Source organism: Oncorhynchus mykiss, chromosome 3 (genome assembly GCF_057628025.1).
Source record: "Oncorhynchus mykiss isolate SJ-2025 chromosome 3, ASM5762802v1, whole genome shotgun sequence".
Taxonomy (NCBI): domain Eukaryota; kingdom Metazoa; phylum Chordata; class Actinopteri; order Salmoniformes; family Salmonidae; genus Oncorhynchus; species Oncorhynchus mykiss.
Genome location: NC_143024.1, coordinates 14,296,966 through 14,313,655, shown reverse-complemented (window position 1 = coordinate 14,313,655; position 16,690 = coordinate 14,296,966). Strand labels below are relative to the sequence as shown.

Below are 16,690 nucleotides of genomic sequence, written 5' to 3'. Positions count from 1 at the left end.
AGTAACACCATTACCTCATGTTCTATCAACAGCCAGAGGGAGGGAGACTTTCTCTGTGGAGACTTCTACTCAGAGCTGGGATGATGGCAAGTCTGTCCAGACAGTCAGACAGGCATGGCAGGAGACTGAGACAGGCCAGACGGTCAGTCGGACTGTCAGTCAGACATGGCAGGGACGAGTGTCTGATGAACAGCAGCAGGGGAGACTGGAGGAGGAGAAAGAGGAGGATTGGTCTGTCCTGCTGGGCAGACGACCCTCCCTTCCCTATGTCCCCTACCCCATGATGAAACCGCCAGGTATCTGTTGTTAACCTCATTCTGTACATGGTGTAGCTGTCACCGTGTGCATCCTCACTTTGACAATGAATCCTCCGTTGAGGTGTGCTTTAGAAGTTGACAGTGATGGAAGGTGAACCTGCTAAGCTCGCCACCGACCGTGATGACATCTTTAAAGATGTTGCTCTGTCATGTACTGGCTTATTTAATGTTGCTATCTTATCAATGGTGCTTGGCCCTCATTGATGTAGAGCTGTGATACTGTGGTAAGTATGCTTTGCTGATGATCCTCTGTTTGCAGTGTGCTCACGTGCTACGTTATTTTTCCATATGTAAGGGATCCGATCTGTTCTAAATGTTTCTGTGACGTCCTCAGTCAAATACCGCTCTGCCCAGGTGGCAAAGGTGGCCACGGCCAAAATTCTGGAGAGGCTGCTACAGCCAAGGCAGGAACAAAGTGATGACTGGGTCATGCAGTTGGACCGCAGCTTTGAGTTTGCAGACACACCTCCATGTGAGTCGTCACACTACATACATTCACTAGCGGTTGTTCATTAGCACAGAAATAGAGTTTTGCAGAACAGACATGATTGTCTGTCTGGTAGAACAGGGAATCACAATTTCTGTCTAACGTTCTGAACGTTTCACCACACTGATTAGGCCACACTCCTGTTCTTCCTCTACTGATAACCCCAATCTGCCCCTCCTCAGTCTCTCCCCCAGTCTCCCTGGAGAAGGAGGAGACTAGGCAGGAGAGGAGGGAGGTGATCAAGAGGCTCCAGGAAGGGGTGTTCCTGGTGGAGAAGCTGAGGGAGGTAGAGGTGCTGGATGAGAGACTGAGGGAGGTGAAGGTTTTGGAAGAACGGCTGCAGGAGGTGGATGAGCTGGAGGAGAGGATACAGGAGGAGGTGGAAGCCAGGCAGGAGGAGGAGGAGGGAGGGGTAGAACAAGAGGAGGGGGAGGTAGAGGAGGAGGTGGTAGAGGCAGCGGAAGAGAATGTGGAGGAAGTAGATGAGTTGGAGGAGCAGATAAAGGAGGTGTTTCTCAAAGGATTGCTGCCAGATGAGTCAGGGGAAGATGAGGGACTAAAAGAGGAGAGTATGGAAGAGGCAGAGGAATCTGAAAAAGGGTGGTCAAATGTGGCAAGCACCTCCTCTGTGGTACGGAGAGTAGATTTGAGGACCCAGAATAGTGTGACTATAGTGAAAGAGATGAGGCAACAAGAAGGAGGGATGGAGGAGGAGACGCTGGAACAGGTGGCGGTTTCAGACGAGGGATTGAAAGAGGATGAAGGATGGTTAGAGGAGAGGAAGCATCAGGCTTTGGTGGAAGGGTTGCCAGAGGGGCTTGAGGAAAGGAGAGGAGAGATAAGAGTGGAAAGGAGGAGGAAGAAGGTGACTATAGTGACACAGGATGAGAGTCTTCCAGATGAACTAGAGAAGAAAGCATCTGAGAAGTTGTCAGAGGACCAGATAGGAGGCCATTTTTATAAAGAGGGACAACTTATGGTGAAATTCAATGAACTATTTGCGGCAGAGAAGTTAGGGTTACCGATAGTTACAATTCAGCAGGAGTGGCTCCAAGAACAGGAAAAGGTCAGGGAGGAGAAACAGGAGGAGAGAGTGGAACAGGTGAAGATTTCAGGCGAGGGATTGATAGAGGTGAAAGGAGGTCTAGAGGATAGGATGCGGCAGATGTCGGAGGAAAGGTTGCGAGAGGGAGAGCAGACTGTGGTGAAAACCAAGAAAACAGTGAGAATAGTGGAAGAAATGAGGAGAACACAGAAGACACTCGAGGAAAAGTCATCAGAGGACATTTTATCAGAGGAAAGGCTGGGAGATGGTTTTTATACAGAGGGGGAAGTTTTGGTGAAATTCAGAAAGGATGTGGAGAGGGTTCCACATAGAGTCAGACAAATGGAGAAGCCCCAAGAAGAAGAAGAAGAGGTAGTGGAAGTGAATATGCAGCCATCCCAGCCAGAAGACAAGGACGATTGGGTTGTGCTGCTGGACAGCCTCCCACACAAGACTCTTTATAAGCCTCCAGGTACGTCCCATCAACCGATCAGCTTTGCTTCTCCCCTTTGAAACCGTTATGGAAACGCTTGCTTTACCACCACCCACACAATTACCGACAATTCCATCTCGAACATTCCCTCCGCAAAGCTAACCAGCTATTGTGTGTTTTACAACAATTGCCATTTCAATTGAAAGATAAACCTTTGGTGCAGTATAGATTTGTGTGGCTGAGAGAACTGCTGTCTCTACTTTGTCAGTCATGCCAGCCGACTCCGCTCTGGTGCCTGTGGTCTCCACAAGATTCTCTGTGGTGTTAGTAGACACGGTCGAGCAGAGAGCACCAGAGAGGGAATGCATTGAAGTGGAGGCCACACAGCAACAGCCTGAAAGGGGATTGGTGGAAGGAAGGAGATTGTGGCAAATGCAGGAAGATGATTGGTTTATGCTCTTGGACCTGGTTGATCGTGTTCCTTCAGGTGTACCAACCACACCAGTTTCAGGTATGAAGAACTTTCATCAAGCCCTGCTGCTTGTGCTATGCCTCAAATATTGGTATTTTATGGATTGAAACTGGCCTACAATGACTGATTAATCATCGAGCTAGGCTGTGAACTTCATGTCTCTCACGGTTCATGGTGTCTTTATCTATCAGCTTCTTTGCAAGAGCAAGTTCAGGTGTACGTAGATGAAACCATCTCTTCCATGGTTAAAGTGATGACAGTGGTGCAGAGAGAGGAGACCAGGGTGACTGTAGTGGAGGAGATGGAGTTACAGGAAGACCAGAGCCGTCTGGAACAGAAACTGTCACAGAGAGAGATGGAAGATGGCTGGTTTGTTCTGCTGGACATTGTTCCCAGAGAACCATCTGTGATTCCGTCAGGTACTTCCATGATTTTCATGCACTGCTTCCCAGTCCCACCACAATATTAACAACATCTCCCCTGAGCCTGTGCTTCATATGCTGCAGAAAACTTTCAAATAAGAATAACTAACAAGACATTTGACTATCCACCAAGAGAAGGGCTTCAGATACATTGCTTTGTGTAGTAATTTCAATTATCTTCCAGTATCTGAGGAATGTGTGTTTGTATCAGCTTCTGTGGAAGAGCGTATTCCGGTATACCCTGAGGAAAGCGTCTCCTCTGTGGTTGAGTTGACGACAGTAGAGCAGAGAGAGGAGAGAAGGGTGACTGTAATGGAAGAGGAGCGACGTCAAGAAGAAGTTATACTTCCACCACAGCCATCAAGAGAAATGGACGATGACTGGTTTGTGCAACTGGATGTCGTGCCCAGAGAAACATCCTATATACCACCAGGTACCCCATACAATTCAAGGCTTTGCGCCTCAGCCCCTGATTCCATCAAAAATATACCCAACTCAACTCACCAAACTCACAGACTAACCGTAGTGCTTTTCCCATATGAACTTTGGAATGTTTATCTGGGAATATGATCTTTGATGACATGGCTTTTTGTGAGCCCACACATCTAGCTGAATCTGAAGGGTATGTACTATGTGTGTTTGTATCAGTCGCTCCAGCAGAGCCAACACCGGTTTCTCCAGATGTGATCAGCCCTGTGGTTGAGGTAAAGGCTGAACAGCAGAAGCCAGTGGTGGTTCTGGTGGAGGAGATGAGGCCACAACAGGAACGGGAAGTAGAGGAGTGGCAGCGACAACCAGAGAGAGATGATGATTGGTTTACACTGTTTGCTGATGTCCGTGAGGAGCCGATCATTGTACCACCAGTGGGGTTTGTTCTGTTGGATGCAGTCCGTGAAGAACGTGCTGGGGTTCCACCAGGTACCTCAGACATACAGTACTGCCAACAAGCTAACTAACCAAACCTACGCGTTTTTCTTGTGTGAATTAGGAACATGATATCTCTTGGGTTATGACTGGTCAATCATCAACAGGACCCTCAAATAGTAGTTGTGGTATATCAAGCTCTCTGTGTGTCTTTTTGCTCCAGTTTCCCTGGCTGTTAGCGATAGGGTATACCCAGAGGTTGTGCCCGCCAAACATCTGACCATTGAGCCTGAACCAAGAGTGTTTGTGGTGGAAGCAGTCCGATCACTTCCTGAAGACTTTGCCCTGGAGGGTAAGGCAACACAACCGCAGAGAGAGCAGGATGATGATTGGTTTTTGCAGCTGGATGTTGCCCCTAAAGTAGCAGGTACTTTGACCATTCTAAGCTTGCTGTTGGCCACTCGAAATACAAATACCAACCCTTCTCTTGCATCCAAAGGCTCTCAATTGTTGTGTGAGCCTATTGACTATCCACAAAAGCTTTTGGCAAGGATTACACTATTATATTTACATGTTGTAGTAAAAGACTTGATCCCTTGTGGACTGTTGGGCTGTGTTTCTGTCTCTATCAGCTGCACCAGTGGTGGTGATTTACTCTGGTGTGAGCACCACAGCTGTTACGGTGGTGAAGGAGACAGTGGAACAGAAACCACCAAAGACCGTGAGGATCATGGAAGAGACTGTTAAGATGGAGGAGGGGCCTGTGGTAACACCTAAAGAAGTGGATGATGATTGGTTTGTGCTCTGGGACCGCGCTCCCTCCAAGATACTGACCACACCCAAGGGTATTGCTGCTTGACCACCGTCTGCCCCTTTTTGTTTGGTAAAACGCTGAACCCAGATTGTGTATTACTTGGCATTGATAAGCCTGTTATCCTTGTTTTATTTCAGCGTTCCATGTAGACAGAGAGGTTATAGAGCTGGTACCCCGGAGAACAGTGATTGTGGTGGAGGAAACTAGGAAACCACATAGAGTGGTGGAGGACAGACGTCAACCGGAGGTTGAACTGGTGAAAACACTGCCTCCCCAAGAGAGAGGGGAGGGTGATGATTGGTTCACGCTCTTTGAAGCCTCTCGCCAAGAGCCTGTGAAAATGCCAACAGGTACCCACTACCCGCATCATCCTGAGCTCGGTTGTGCTTCACATTACCCTATATATTTTTTATAATGATGTGTCGTAAAGGGTCTCTAATCAGATATGTGCAGCTTTGGCCACAATCAGATTCTGTGTTATAATTTGTGAATGGTAAGAGTATCATAGTCGAGTCTCCTGGGTACTCTGTGTCTGTCTGTATCAGTTGCTGTGGTAACTAGACCTGCCCCTGTGGTTGACGTGATGGTGACGAGCACAGAGCAGAGAACCCAGAAAAGGGTGACGATAGTGGAGGAGAGGTGGAGAGAGGAGAGGACCCTGCAGCAGAGACTGCCTCAGAGACAGAGAGAGGTGGACGATGACTGGTTTGTCCTGCTGGATGCTGCCCCTAAAGAATTAGGTACCCCCCCATCTCTTCATTTCCCTATCCCCCTGCTTTTCCTGCTCATTTTAGCTGCAGACTGAGACTACCAAAAGACTGAAACTACCGAAAACATCAGTTCATTTTGTCCGGCATATCTATTTGGAATTCAATTCAATCGCAGATTGAGATCACTATTGCTAGTTTGAATTTTTTTGAGAATTGCAAAATGGTCTTCTACTGATACTTTAACGATGCATGTAAGCTGTGTCTTAGATAAGAGCTCTGTTTGTGTGTTTGTATCAGTTGCTCTCCGTGAGCGTCTCCAGGTCTATACTGACATAACTGTGGTCAAAGGTCCAGCCGTTCAGCCCAAGCCCAGAGTGGTGGTTGAGGAGGAGAAGAGACCAGCACAACCCCAGAGAGATGTGGATGACCATTGGTTTGTGTTGCGGGATAAAAAATCGGTTGCAGGTACTTTGCGTCTTGAGTTTTTGCGTGCTGCCCTAAAACAATATGTTGATCTCACACCCGCTCTCCAACCTCAACTTACCAGAAAAGCTGACTAACATTTGTCCAACACTTTTACAACGTGGTTGTGCTTTGTCATGGGATTTTCCCCTGAAAAATATGTTGTTTGACGAACCAATGGGTCGTTGGTTATGCTTTGCTTTATAGAAGAAATACATATTTAGTTTTCCTTCTAACGGCTTTAGGAATACTATACCACAGTGAGGCTCATTAACCCCATGAGTCAGGACAACTTCTAACGGCTTTAGGAATACTATACCACAGTGAGGCTCATTAACCCCATGAGTCAGGACAACTTCTAACGGCTTTAGGAATACTATACCACAGTGAGGCTCATTAACCCCATGAGTCAGGACAACTTCTAACGGCTTTAGGAATACTATACCACAGTGAGGCGTGAGCTCAGTAACCCCATGAGTCAGGACAACTTCTAACGGCTTTAGGAATACTATACCACAGTGAGGCTCATTAACCCCATGAGTCAGGACAACTTCTAACGGCTTTAGGAATACTATACCACAGTGAGGCTCATTAACCCCATGAGTCAGGACAACTTCTAACGGCTTTAGGAATACTATACCACAGTGAGGCGTGAGCTCAGTAACCCCATGAGTCAGGACAACTTCTGCTATTTGCATCGTTGGTTATTAACCCCATGAGTCAGGACAACTTCTGCTATTTGCATCGTTGGTTATTAACCCCATGAGTCAGGACAACTTCTGCTATTTGTATCGTTGGTTATTAACCCCATGAGTCAGGACAACTTCTGCTATTTGTATTGTTGGTTATTAACCCCATGAGTCAGGACAACTTCTGCTATTTGTATTGTTGGTTATTAACCCCATGAGTCAGGACAACTTCTGCTATTTGCATCGTTGGTTATTAACCCCATGAGTCAGGACAACTTCTGCTATTTGCATCGTTGGTTATTAACCCCATGAGTCAGGACAACTTCTGCTATTTGTATCGTTGGTTATTAACCCCATGAGTCAGGACAACTTCTGCTATTTGCATCGTTGGTTATTAACCCCATGAGTCAGGACAACTTCTGCTATTTGCATCGTTGGTTATTAACCCCATGAGTCAGGACAACTTCTGCTATTTACATCATTGGTTATTAACCCCATGAGTCAGGACAACTTCTGCTATTTGTATCGTTGGTTATTAACCCCATGAGTCAGGACAACTTCTGCTGTTTGTATCGTTGGTTATTAACCCCATGAGTCAGGACAACTTCTGCTGTTTGTATTGTTGGTTATTAACCCCATGAGTCAGGACAACTTCTGATATTTGTATCGTTGGTTATTAACCCCATGAGTCAGGACAACTTCTGCTATTTGTATTGTTGGTTATTAACCCCATGAGTCAGGACAACTTCTGCTATTTGTATCGTTGGTTATTAACCCCATGAGTCAGGACAACTTCTGCTATTTGTATCGTTGGTTATTAACCCCATGAGTCAGGACAACTTCTGCTATTTGTATCGTTGGTTATTAACCCCATGAGTCAGGACAACTTCTGCTATTTGTATCGTTGGTTATTAACCCCATGAGTCAGGACAACTTCTGCTATTTGTATCGTTGGTTATTAACCCCATGAGTCAGGACAACTTCTGCTATTTGTATCGTTGGTTATTAACCCCATGAGTCAGGACAACTTCTGCTATTTGTATTGTTGGTTATTAACCCCATGAGTCAGGACAACTTCTGCTATTTGTATTGTTGGTTATTAACCCCATGAGTCAGGACAACTTCTGCTATTTACATCATTGGTTATTAACCCCATGAGTCAGGACAACTTCTGCTATTTGTATTGTTGGTTATTAACCCCATGAGTCAGGACAACTTCTGCTATTTGTATCGTTGGTTATTAACCCCATGAGTCAGGACAACTTCTGCTATTTGTATCGTTGGTTATTAACCCCATGAGTCAGGACAACTTCTGCTATTTGTATCGTTGGTTATTAACCCCATGAGTCAGGACAACTTCTGATATTTGTATCGTTGGTTATTAACCCCATGAGTCGGGACAACTTCTGCTATTTGTATCGTTGGTTATTAACCCCATGAGTCAGGACAACTTCTGCTATTTGTATCGTTGGTTATTAACCCCATGAGTCAGGACAACTTCTGCTATTTGCATCGTTGGTTATTAACCCCATGAGTCAGGACAACTTCTGCTATTTGTATCGTTGGTTATTAACTCAATGAGTCAGGACAACTTCTGCTATTTACATCATTGGTTATTAACCCCATGAGTCAGGACAACTTCTGCTATTTGTATCGTTGGTTATTAACCCCATGAGTCAGGACAACTTCTGCTGTTTGTATTGTTGGTTATTAACCCCATGAGTCAGGACAACTTCTGCTATTTGTATCGTTGGTTATTAACTCAATGAGTCAGGACAACTTCTGCTGTTTGTATCGTTGGTTATTAACTCAATGAGTCAGGACAACTTCTGCTGTTTGCATCATTGGCTACGGTTGAGAAGTAATGGCCATGCTTTGCTGCCTGTTCTATATTGTGAACAGTTGCTTCCTACAACTCATCCAAGCTTTTCCCCTTGCTAGTCTCATTCTAGACTAGACTGAGCTGGCTCGTGAAGGTACAGTGTGTACCTGAAGTCTGTGTGTGCCCTGGCCTCAGAGTGTGTGTGTGTGTGTGTGGAGTTGATTATAAGTTTGTTTTGTATATGTGGATGTTCAAGATGTTCTTCTGCGCTCTGTCAGTGTGTTTACCTCTCACTACACCGGGTTTGATGGTCTCAAAGCACGCAGACCGTCTCTCTCCTGCCCTATATACAAAACCACTATCTAAATACTAACACTCCCTCTGTCCTGTCTCTCTCCTGCCAGTGGTGGCCACCCACAAGGCCGCCCGTCCGGTCAGCGCCCCAGTCTTCTCCCAGGCAGCACTGATGGAGGCAGGGATCCCCATGGCCCCCCTGGACCTCCAGCAGCCCCAGACCTCCACCCCCATCAGGCTGCCAGCCCGCCAGGACGACAGGAAGCTGCAGGTCACCGTGGAGGCAGTGGACGAGGGCTCAGCCGAGGTCAAGGTACTGCACCTAGGAACTACAACTCCCACAATCCCCTGCCGTACAGGGATCATCATCATTCACCCCTCACACACAGATATACTGGTCATAGAAGTTACAGATAGACTGGTCTCAGCAGCGATATTGCTATATTCATCACATAGTATTATTTATAAGAGAAGTATAAAATGCTGATTTTTCTATAGTTATAAATAGAATAGCTGTGCATCATCATTTCTGCCCTCCATTGGTCACAGTAATGATAGTGTAACAAAGACACACCTCAGATCACAAGTTCCTCAGATGGCTCTGCTATGGACGGGGACGAGGCTCCTAGTGGAGGATTCTAACATCATTATGCCTTCTCTCCTCCATGCCTGGGGTAACTCCAGTCTAAGCAGACGGACACTGAGGAGCCGGTTCAAATGAGGAAGGTCAGACCTTTGACCTTGTCCCGAGTCCTGCTTGTGCATTATATTAGTATTGTAGTCACTCCACTCCCATTCTAACTTACACCACTGCCAAGGTTCCCATCCATAAGACTAACTTCACCCTCTCTTCGTTTTATTCTCCTGGTTTCATTTGAATACTGCTCACAAACTACAAGGTCTTTGAGTTGACCTCATGTTCAAGTCAGACATTGTCTATGACAACAGCATTGGTATTGGTCATGTGCACAGACAGATGACGTATATGAGATACATTACATATGCTTTTGGTTTGTACATCAGTCCAGACAGGAAGAAAAGTTAGGGCCTTTGAAGAATGAATGTTGAAAGAAGATTCCTCATTGGCTGCTGCATTTACTTGCATGACACAGGACTAGGTTTTCATGATGACTAGTGTTTCTATTGAGTTCTGTATCCCTGCCTGACCCTTCACCTTTACCCCCCCACCCCTTCAAGACACCCACTCTAATAGCCCTGTCTTGTGTCCCCTGCTTTGCACATCTGGGATTCCAGGGCCCTTGTGGCCCCCAGAGGCTCCAGGCCACTCTGCATGCAGACCCCTCACCACCCCCCTCCCCATGCAACAATGCATGTCCACGTTGTGACGTCTGCTATGATGTCACGTGGAACCTGTGTAACCCACACCTTTCTCCTTTTTTGTTCCTTCACAGAAAAGAGCTAAGAGAACTGAGGGTGACTCAATTTATATCAGACATAGTCTTTTAATGTTGGAGGTTTGTTTCCCTGTCTTCTGGAGATCTGTCTCTGTACACTGTTTTCTTGCTCTTTGGCTACTGGCTGCTATAATACAACAGGCTGCTTTGCATGTGACATTACTGATTCACATCTTGTGTATTACATAGGCGTCTTTGCTTTTGCTAGTAGATGATTTTGACTGTGTAACCTCTAATTTGCTTTGTGTGTGGCGATATTAACTCAACACAACTAGCTACTTGTTTCAGGGGAATGTTGTTGAGTACTAGATATCTCCTGATTGCTTCTCGCAAAGTATATGATTGGGATTGTGGTCTCTTCTCCCCAGACATCACACCATTCACGTTCCATGAAAGGGAGCCAGGAGTGTTTCATTTGGGGTGTTTGTAGATACCGTTACTGATCGGCCACGTTATGCAGCTGAGATGTTGTTCCGTCTCCTAGCTCGGCCATTTGAGTGTTAGTAGAAGCATTACCATTACATTCCTGACATCTTGTTTCAGCTTTGTCTCTCCTCGGTATACAGTAGAAAAGTGCTTCATCTCCATACTCCATATAGGGCAGGCCACCACCAACCTTCCCTCTCCACCACTCTGCCATCTCCATACTCCATATAGGGCAGGCCACCACCAACCTTCCCTCTCCACCACTCTGCCATCTCCATACTCCATATAGGGCAGGCCACCACCAACCTTCCCTCTCCACCACTCTGCCATCTCCATACTCCATATAGGGCAGGCCACCACCAACCTTCCCTCTCCACCACTCTGCCATCTCCATACTCCATATAGGGCAGGCCACCACCAACCTTCCCTCTCCACCACTCTGCCATCTCCATACTCCATATAGGGCAGGCCACCACCAACCTTCCCTCTCCACCACTCTGCCATCTCCATACTCCATATAGGGCAGGCCACCACTCTGCCATCTCCATACTCCATATAGGGCAGGCCACCACTCTGCCATCTCCATACTCCATATAGGGCAGGCCACCACCAACCTTCCCTCTCCACCACTCTGCCATCTCCATACTCCATATAGGGCAGGCCACCACCAACCTTCCCTCTCCACCACTCTGCCATCACATATCTTTCCACTCACCAGCTCGTCCACTATTTGTGGCCCTTTCTGAATCTAGTTTGTGATGTCTTCCCAGTCATATATTGATGTCATTGTGAATAAATGACATCTAAGAGTTCCACTGCTCTCATCACCATAAGATTCATCCAGCCACAGAAACAGGATGCTGCTGTCGCTGCATAGTGACCACCTGCGTCTGTGACCTAAAGTAATGTGTGCTAACATCACCTCGCGCTCATCCGCTGTGATTTGTAACCTGATCAGATTCTATGTAGTGCTGCTCACTAATTGAACGGGTGGATTTATCAATGAGAGCTCAGAGAATCCATTTGATTTTGAATGGATCTGATGAACTGAGTTCCTGCCTGCTTTAACGCTGTAGCTTTGAGTTAAATAGAACAGCAAAAGTCACCTGCTGCTTGGTTGACATTGTTTATGATCTAAACATGTTCATATGAGTGACATTGTTTCTGACACACCTGCTTTCTCTCTCCACCTTCTACACATCTACTCTGTCACTCCTCTTCTCCACACCTATTTTCCAAACCAAATGTTTGTCATTTTCCACTTTACCTCTCTCTCCACCTCTCTCTCTCTCTACCTCTCACTCTACCTCTCTCTCTACCTCTCACTCTACCTCTCACTTTACCTCTCACTATACCTCTCTCTCTCTCTCTCTCTCTCTCTCTCTCTCTCTCTCTCTCTCTCTCTCTACCTCTCTCTCTCTACCTCTCACTCTACTTCTCTCTCTACCTCTCACTCTACCTCGCTCTCTCTCACTCTACCTCTCTCTTTTTCTCTCTCTCTCTTCCCCCTCTTCTCCCTCCCTCTCTCTTCTCTCTCTCCCCTCTTCTCCCTCCCTCTCTCTTCTCTCTCCCCCCTCCCTTTTCCTCCCTCTCTCTCCTCTCTCCCACTCCCCCTCTCCTTCCTCCCTCCCTCTCCACTTCTCCCTCCCTTTTCCTCCCTCTCCTCTCTCCCTACCTCTCTCCCACTCCCCCTCTTCTCCCTCCCTCTCTCTTCTCTCTTCCCCCTCCCTTTTCCTCCCTCTCCTCTCTCCCTACCTCTCTCCCACTCCCCCTCTCCTTCCTTCCTCCCTCCCACTCCCCCTCTTCTCCCTCCCTCTCTCTTCCCCCTCCCTTTTCCTCCCTCTCCTCTCTCCCTACCTCTCTCCCACTCCCCCTCTCCTCTCTCTCTCCCTCTCTCTTCTCTCTCTCCCCTCTTCTCCCTCCCTCTCTCTTCTCTCTCCCCCCTCCATTTTCCTCTCTCTCCTCTCTCCCTACCTCTCTCCCACTCCCCCTCTCCTTCCTTCCTCCCTCCCTCTCCACTTCTCCCTCCCTCCAGGACTTTGAGAAGCCCCAGGAGGATCTCATCAGGCATCATACTAGTATCAGTGAGCTGAAGAGGAACTTCATGGCATCTGTCCCAGAGTCCCGGGGGCCCAGCGAATGGGACAAGCGCCTGTCCACTCACTCCCCCTTCCGCAGCCTGGGCATCAACGGACAGCCTTTACCTGATGCCGACGGGGTGAGTACCATCTCAGACCAGACACTGTGCCGTACCCCACCACACACCCCTCCCCTCAGTTCTCTGTAGTTCACGCCAGCTTCCCAGCTCTCCCATTCCACAGAGAAGGAATGGATGTTAGCACACACTGTCGGGGTCAGTTCCATTTCAATGCAAGTCAATTTGGGAGATGAGGAGAAATTGAAATGTGTGAATATATTCCTGAATTGACTGAATGGAAGTAGCCCACCACACGTTTCCCTCTGTATGGCTGTCTGTTGTGTTCTCTGAGTTGATGTGTTGGGGTGGAGAACCACAACACCATCCTGTGGTTCTACTTTTTGTTCCTCTTGGTTTGTGTTGATGCGATGCAAACACTTATTGCATGTCTTTGAACAAGGCCTTTTGTCTTCAACCGGACCCATCTAGTCTATGAAAGGCTTTCTGTCATTACTACCCTACTAAAATGGAAAGATTTCTGTTTGCATGGGCCAACTGAAGAACACCTTGTCCAGACTGATTGGAACAGATCAGTCTGTTCACCTTGTGGCCCAGTCTGTCTGAATGTTCAGCTGTTTGTTGTGGGGAAGGGACTTATGGTTTGGGCATGTGGTGTCTGAGCCTATTGGTCAGGTTTCTAAGCCCAGCTCTGTCTTTACCTCCTCATTCATTGGCTGTCCCTTAGTCTGACCCTCCCCTCAGTGCATGACAACCAGACCTGATTGGACAGAGAAACTGCATGACCCTGTGACTTGAAGATCATGACCTTGGATTAGAAGAGTTGAGCTGTGTGCTCGTCCTCCTGTCTCCTCTTTCCCTCAGTGATGTGCTTGTTTTCTGCTTCATGTCCTCCATCCTGCCTCCTTCTCCCAAATACTGCCCCTCTTTCCCTAACTCTGCTTTCCCGCACTTCCTTTTTCTCACTTTGCTTTGTTATTCCGTGTACTGATACTCCTGTCCCCAAGCCCACAACTGAAGTCTGAAGGCCCACAGGTTACCCATAACCACCTAGTCCAACTCAGACATGCGTTCTCCATTCTTCCTCTCTTAGACCATGACACAGCTTTGCATAGCCTTCCTATCCATTACCCTACATCAGACATTTCAACATCCCCTACCTCTCTCATCTCTCTCCCCCTCTCCACCCTCACCCTTCTCCCCTCAGTTCGCCATCCGCCTTCCGCGTGGCCCCCTGCAAGACTTCTACTCTAAACGCAGCTGAGGTGGCATCCTAGGGGCCCCTCGAGCCAGCCCAGAGGGAGAGGACCAGAGAGAGGGATGTGTGTAGGCAGGCCATCAACCTCTAGCTCCTTCTTCTTCTCTTCTTCATCACAGCTCTTCATCATCATCTTCTTCTACTTCAGAAGCTGCTTCCTGTCATGTGACTCTTACTTCCTGTGTATCTTGCTCAGTCCCCCCCTCCCCAACTCTTCCTGACTGTTCCTACAGACTGTTGCTCCTTCCTAAAAAGTTGAAAGACTTGACGATGACCCCACTTCTGTTTTTGTATATCTGATTATCTGGACTAGACGAGGTGCGTCTGACAATGACAGTTGACAGGTGGCTTTTTACAGTAGGAACAGTTTTGATATGTGCAGGTTATAGAAGGTGTTTTTGTACACATCCAGACAGACATCAATGTTGTCATATGTCATCGTAGGATTAGTTAGTGGCGTGTTGTGGTATTTCATGTATGAAGTCTTCTATAGAAGCACATTAACCCAGCACTAGTGGACAGCTACAGTGTATTTTTGAGTATACAGTGTATACCTCATCACAATTCACTGTTATTTTTTGTATGCACATCTAACACTGACGAGGTAACTTTGGGGCAGCTTGATCAAATGTTATAGTATACATGACCTACGTTTCGTTCACTGGTATTTGGTAAAACACTTGTCAACTGCAATATATTTTGTCCTGCTGCATGCCCCTTTGACAATCAAAATGCAATAAATTCTTGCTGAACATGTTTGATGGTGGAAAACATTGTTTCATTCCCTGCTGTTGTTCACACAGTGGATATATGTGTGCTGTGTCTTTCCTCTAGAGTGTGTGTATTACTCCTATAAGGGAAGAGCTGGACACTAAGGCAGCGCTACAACAGGACGAGTCCAGCAGCACTGTAAGACCATCTGGGGGGCCCAGCCCCAGCCCTGCTAGCACAGAAACTGGGCCTGATAGGGTTGACTCCAAATCCCATGATGCACCTGGGGTGGCAGGGCCATATGTTCAGGATGATGAGCATGTTAGCTCTGGGACCACCACTAGCCACGTACCTGTCGTTGAGGTGGAGAGGGCACAGCTGCCCCACTCCTATCAGCTCCAGGGTACAGTGCTGGAGGAGGAGGAGCCGGCAGACCCAGGGTCAAGGGGGGAGCAGTCTGGGAGGATAACTGGAGCCTCCCACACCTCCTATTTCGTGAGCGGTGTTCCCCATGTCATACGCTGTTTCCAGGTAGCCCTCCCTCTGCCCTGACCAGCTCCTGTTGATTGACTCCTCTGCCTGTCCTCTACCTGTACTCTGCCTGTCCTCTGCTCTGTCTGGGTGATTCCATGGGGGACAGTGTACACTCACCCTTCTGCAGCATGGCTACAAGGAATCCAAACTGTAAACACTGAATCTGTACTGTAGTCATACTGGATGGATGGTTGAGTTCTGCTAGAGCTGGCTGCAGAGGTGGTGCACAGTGATGGTGTTTTCTCTGGTGTTGGGGGCGATGGGAAGGACCGTGTCGCTATTCTTCTCTTTCAAGCGCTCTCTCTGACACAAGATGAATTGTCTTTCTCTCTCTGACACAAGATGAATTGTCTATCTCTCTCTGACACACACTAGATGAATTGTCTTTCTCTCTCTGACACACTAGATGAATTGTCTTTCTCTCTCTGACACACTAGATGAATTGTCTTTCTCTCTCTGACACACACTAGATGAATTGTCTTTCTCTCTCTGACACAAGATGAATTGTCTTTCTCTCTCTGACACAAGATGAATTGTCTTTCTCTCTCTGACACAAGATGAATTGTCTTTCTCTCTCTGACACACACTAGATGAATTGTCTTTCTCTCTCTGACACACTAGATGTATTGTCTTTCTCTCTCTGACACAAGATGAATTGTCTTTCTCTCTCTGACACAAGATTAATTGTCTTTCTCTCTCTGACACACACTAGATGAATTGTCTTTCTCTCTCTGACACACTAGATGTATTGTCTTTCTCTCTATGACACACTAGATGAATCGTCTTTCTCTCTCTGACCTTGTGGTGGTGGGAAGGACATCTTGGTAAAACTAGGGGAGTGGGAACGAGGGACCCAATCAGTTGTGAATGAAAAGAGAGGTGTGGTTTGAGGGGTGTGGTTGATGAAACATTGGAAAGTTACAGCTGTGCAATGTTCAAATGGGCACAACCAATAATGTATATAAACACTGGACACAACATCATGTAAGGTTCAGATATAATGATGTGATATAGAGCCTATATCTCTGTTTGACATGTATAGAAGAAAGGAACCATGTCGGCTCTTCTCATGTCGATGTGCAACGTTCAGTCAAACTGACTGGAGTGTGTTCTCCTCCCACCCCAGCCCCCTCTGGTGCAGACCCAGACAGTCACCATCACAGACGTGTCCAACTCCCTCCCTACTGACGTCTCCACTAAGGATGTCCCTATCGTTCAGACCCAGACTATCAGCTACGAGTCTGCAGAGGTAGCCACCCCATGATCATATAGATGATGCTACAGCTGGGGAACTCTGTGGTTCCACCTCCACAGGGTACAATCAGGGCCGTGTTCAGGGATCTATACATGGCATTTCTTT

At 47.2% G+C, this 16,690-nt stretch overlaps 1 protein-coding gene across 47 annotated transcripts in view; it reads left to right on the top strand.

The window, feature by feature from the left end:
* LOC110506699 (protein 4.1) overlaps positions 1-16,690 on the top strand; it is a 53,583-nt gene that overhangs the window by 34,250 nt on the left and 2,643 nt on the right. For 4 of the 47 annotated variants that reach the window (XM_090221563.1, XM_090221441.1, XM_090221465.1 and 1 more), the window contains exons 12-29: positions 33-296; positions 652-789; positions 936-2,321; positions 2,551-2,793; positions 2,946-3,173; positions 3,361-3,609; positions 3,825-4,094; positions 4,264-4,467; positions 4,673-4,885; positions 4,992-5,204; positions 5,400-5,594; positions 5,862-6,029; positions 8,942-9,144; positions 9,516-9,557; positions 10,244-10,306; positions 12,708-12,890; positions 14,920-15,327; positions 16,457-16,579. In XM_090221563.1, coding sequence (XP_090077689.1) covers positions 33-296; positions 652-789; positions 936-2,321; positions 2,551-2,793; positions 2,946-3,173; positions 3,361-3,609; positions 3,825-4,094; positions 4,264-4,467; positions 4,673-4,885; positions 4,992-5,204; positions 5,400-5,594; positions 5,862-6,029; positions 8,942-9,144; positions 9,516-9,557; positions 10,244-10,306; positions 12,708-12,890; positions 14,920-15,327; positions 16,457-16,579 — 4,793 coding nt within the window. Of the gene's footprint in view, positions 1-32; positions 297-651; positions 790-935; positions 2,322-2,550; positions 2,794-2,945; positions 3,174-3,360; positions 3,610-3,824; positions 4,095-4,263; positions 4,468-4,672; positions 4,886-4,991; positions 5,205-5,399; positions 5,595-5,861; positions 6,030-8,941; positions 9,145-9,515; positions 9,558-10,243; positions 10,307-12,707; positions 12,891-14,034; positions 14,842-14,919; positions 15,328-16,456; positions 16,580-16,690 lie in introns of those variants that run through there. The other 43 variants (XM_090221571.1, XM_090221568.1, XM_090221567.1 and 40 more) reach the window with 39 other exon arrangements.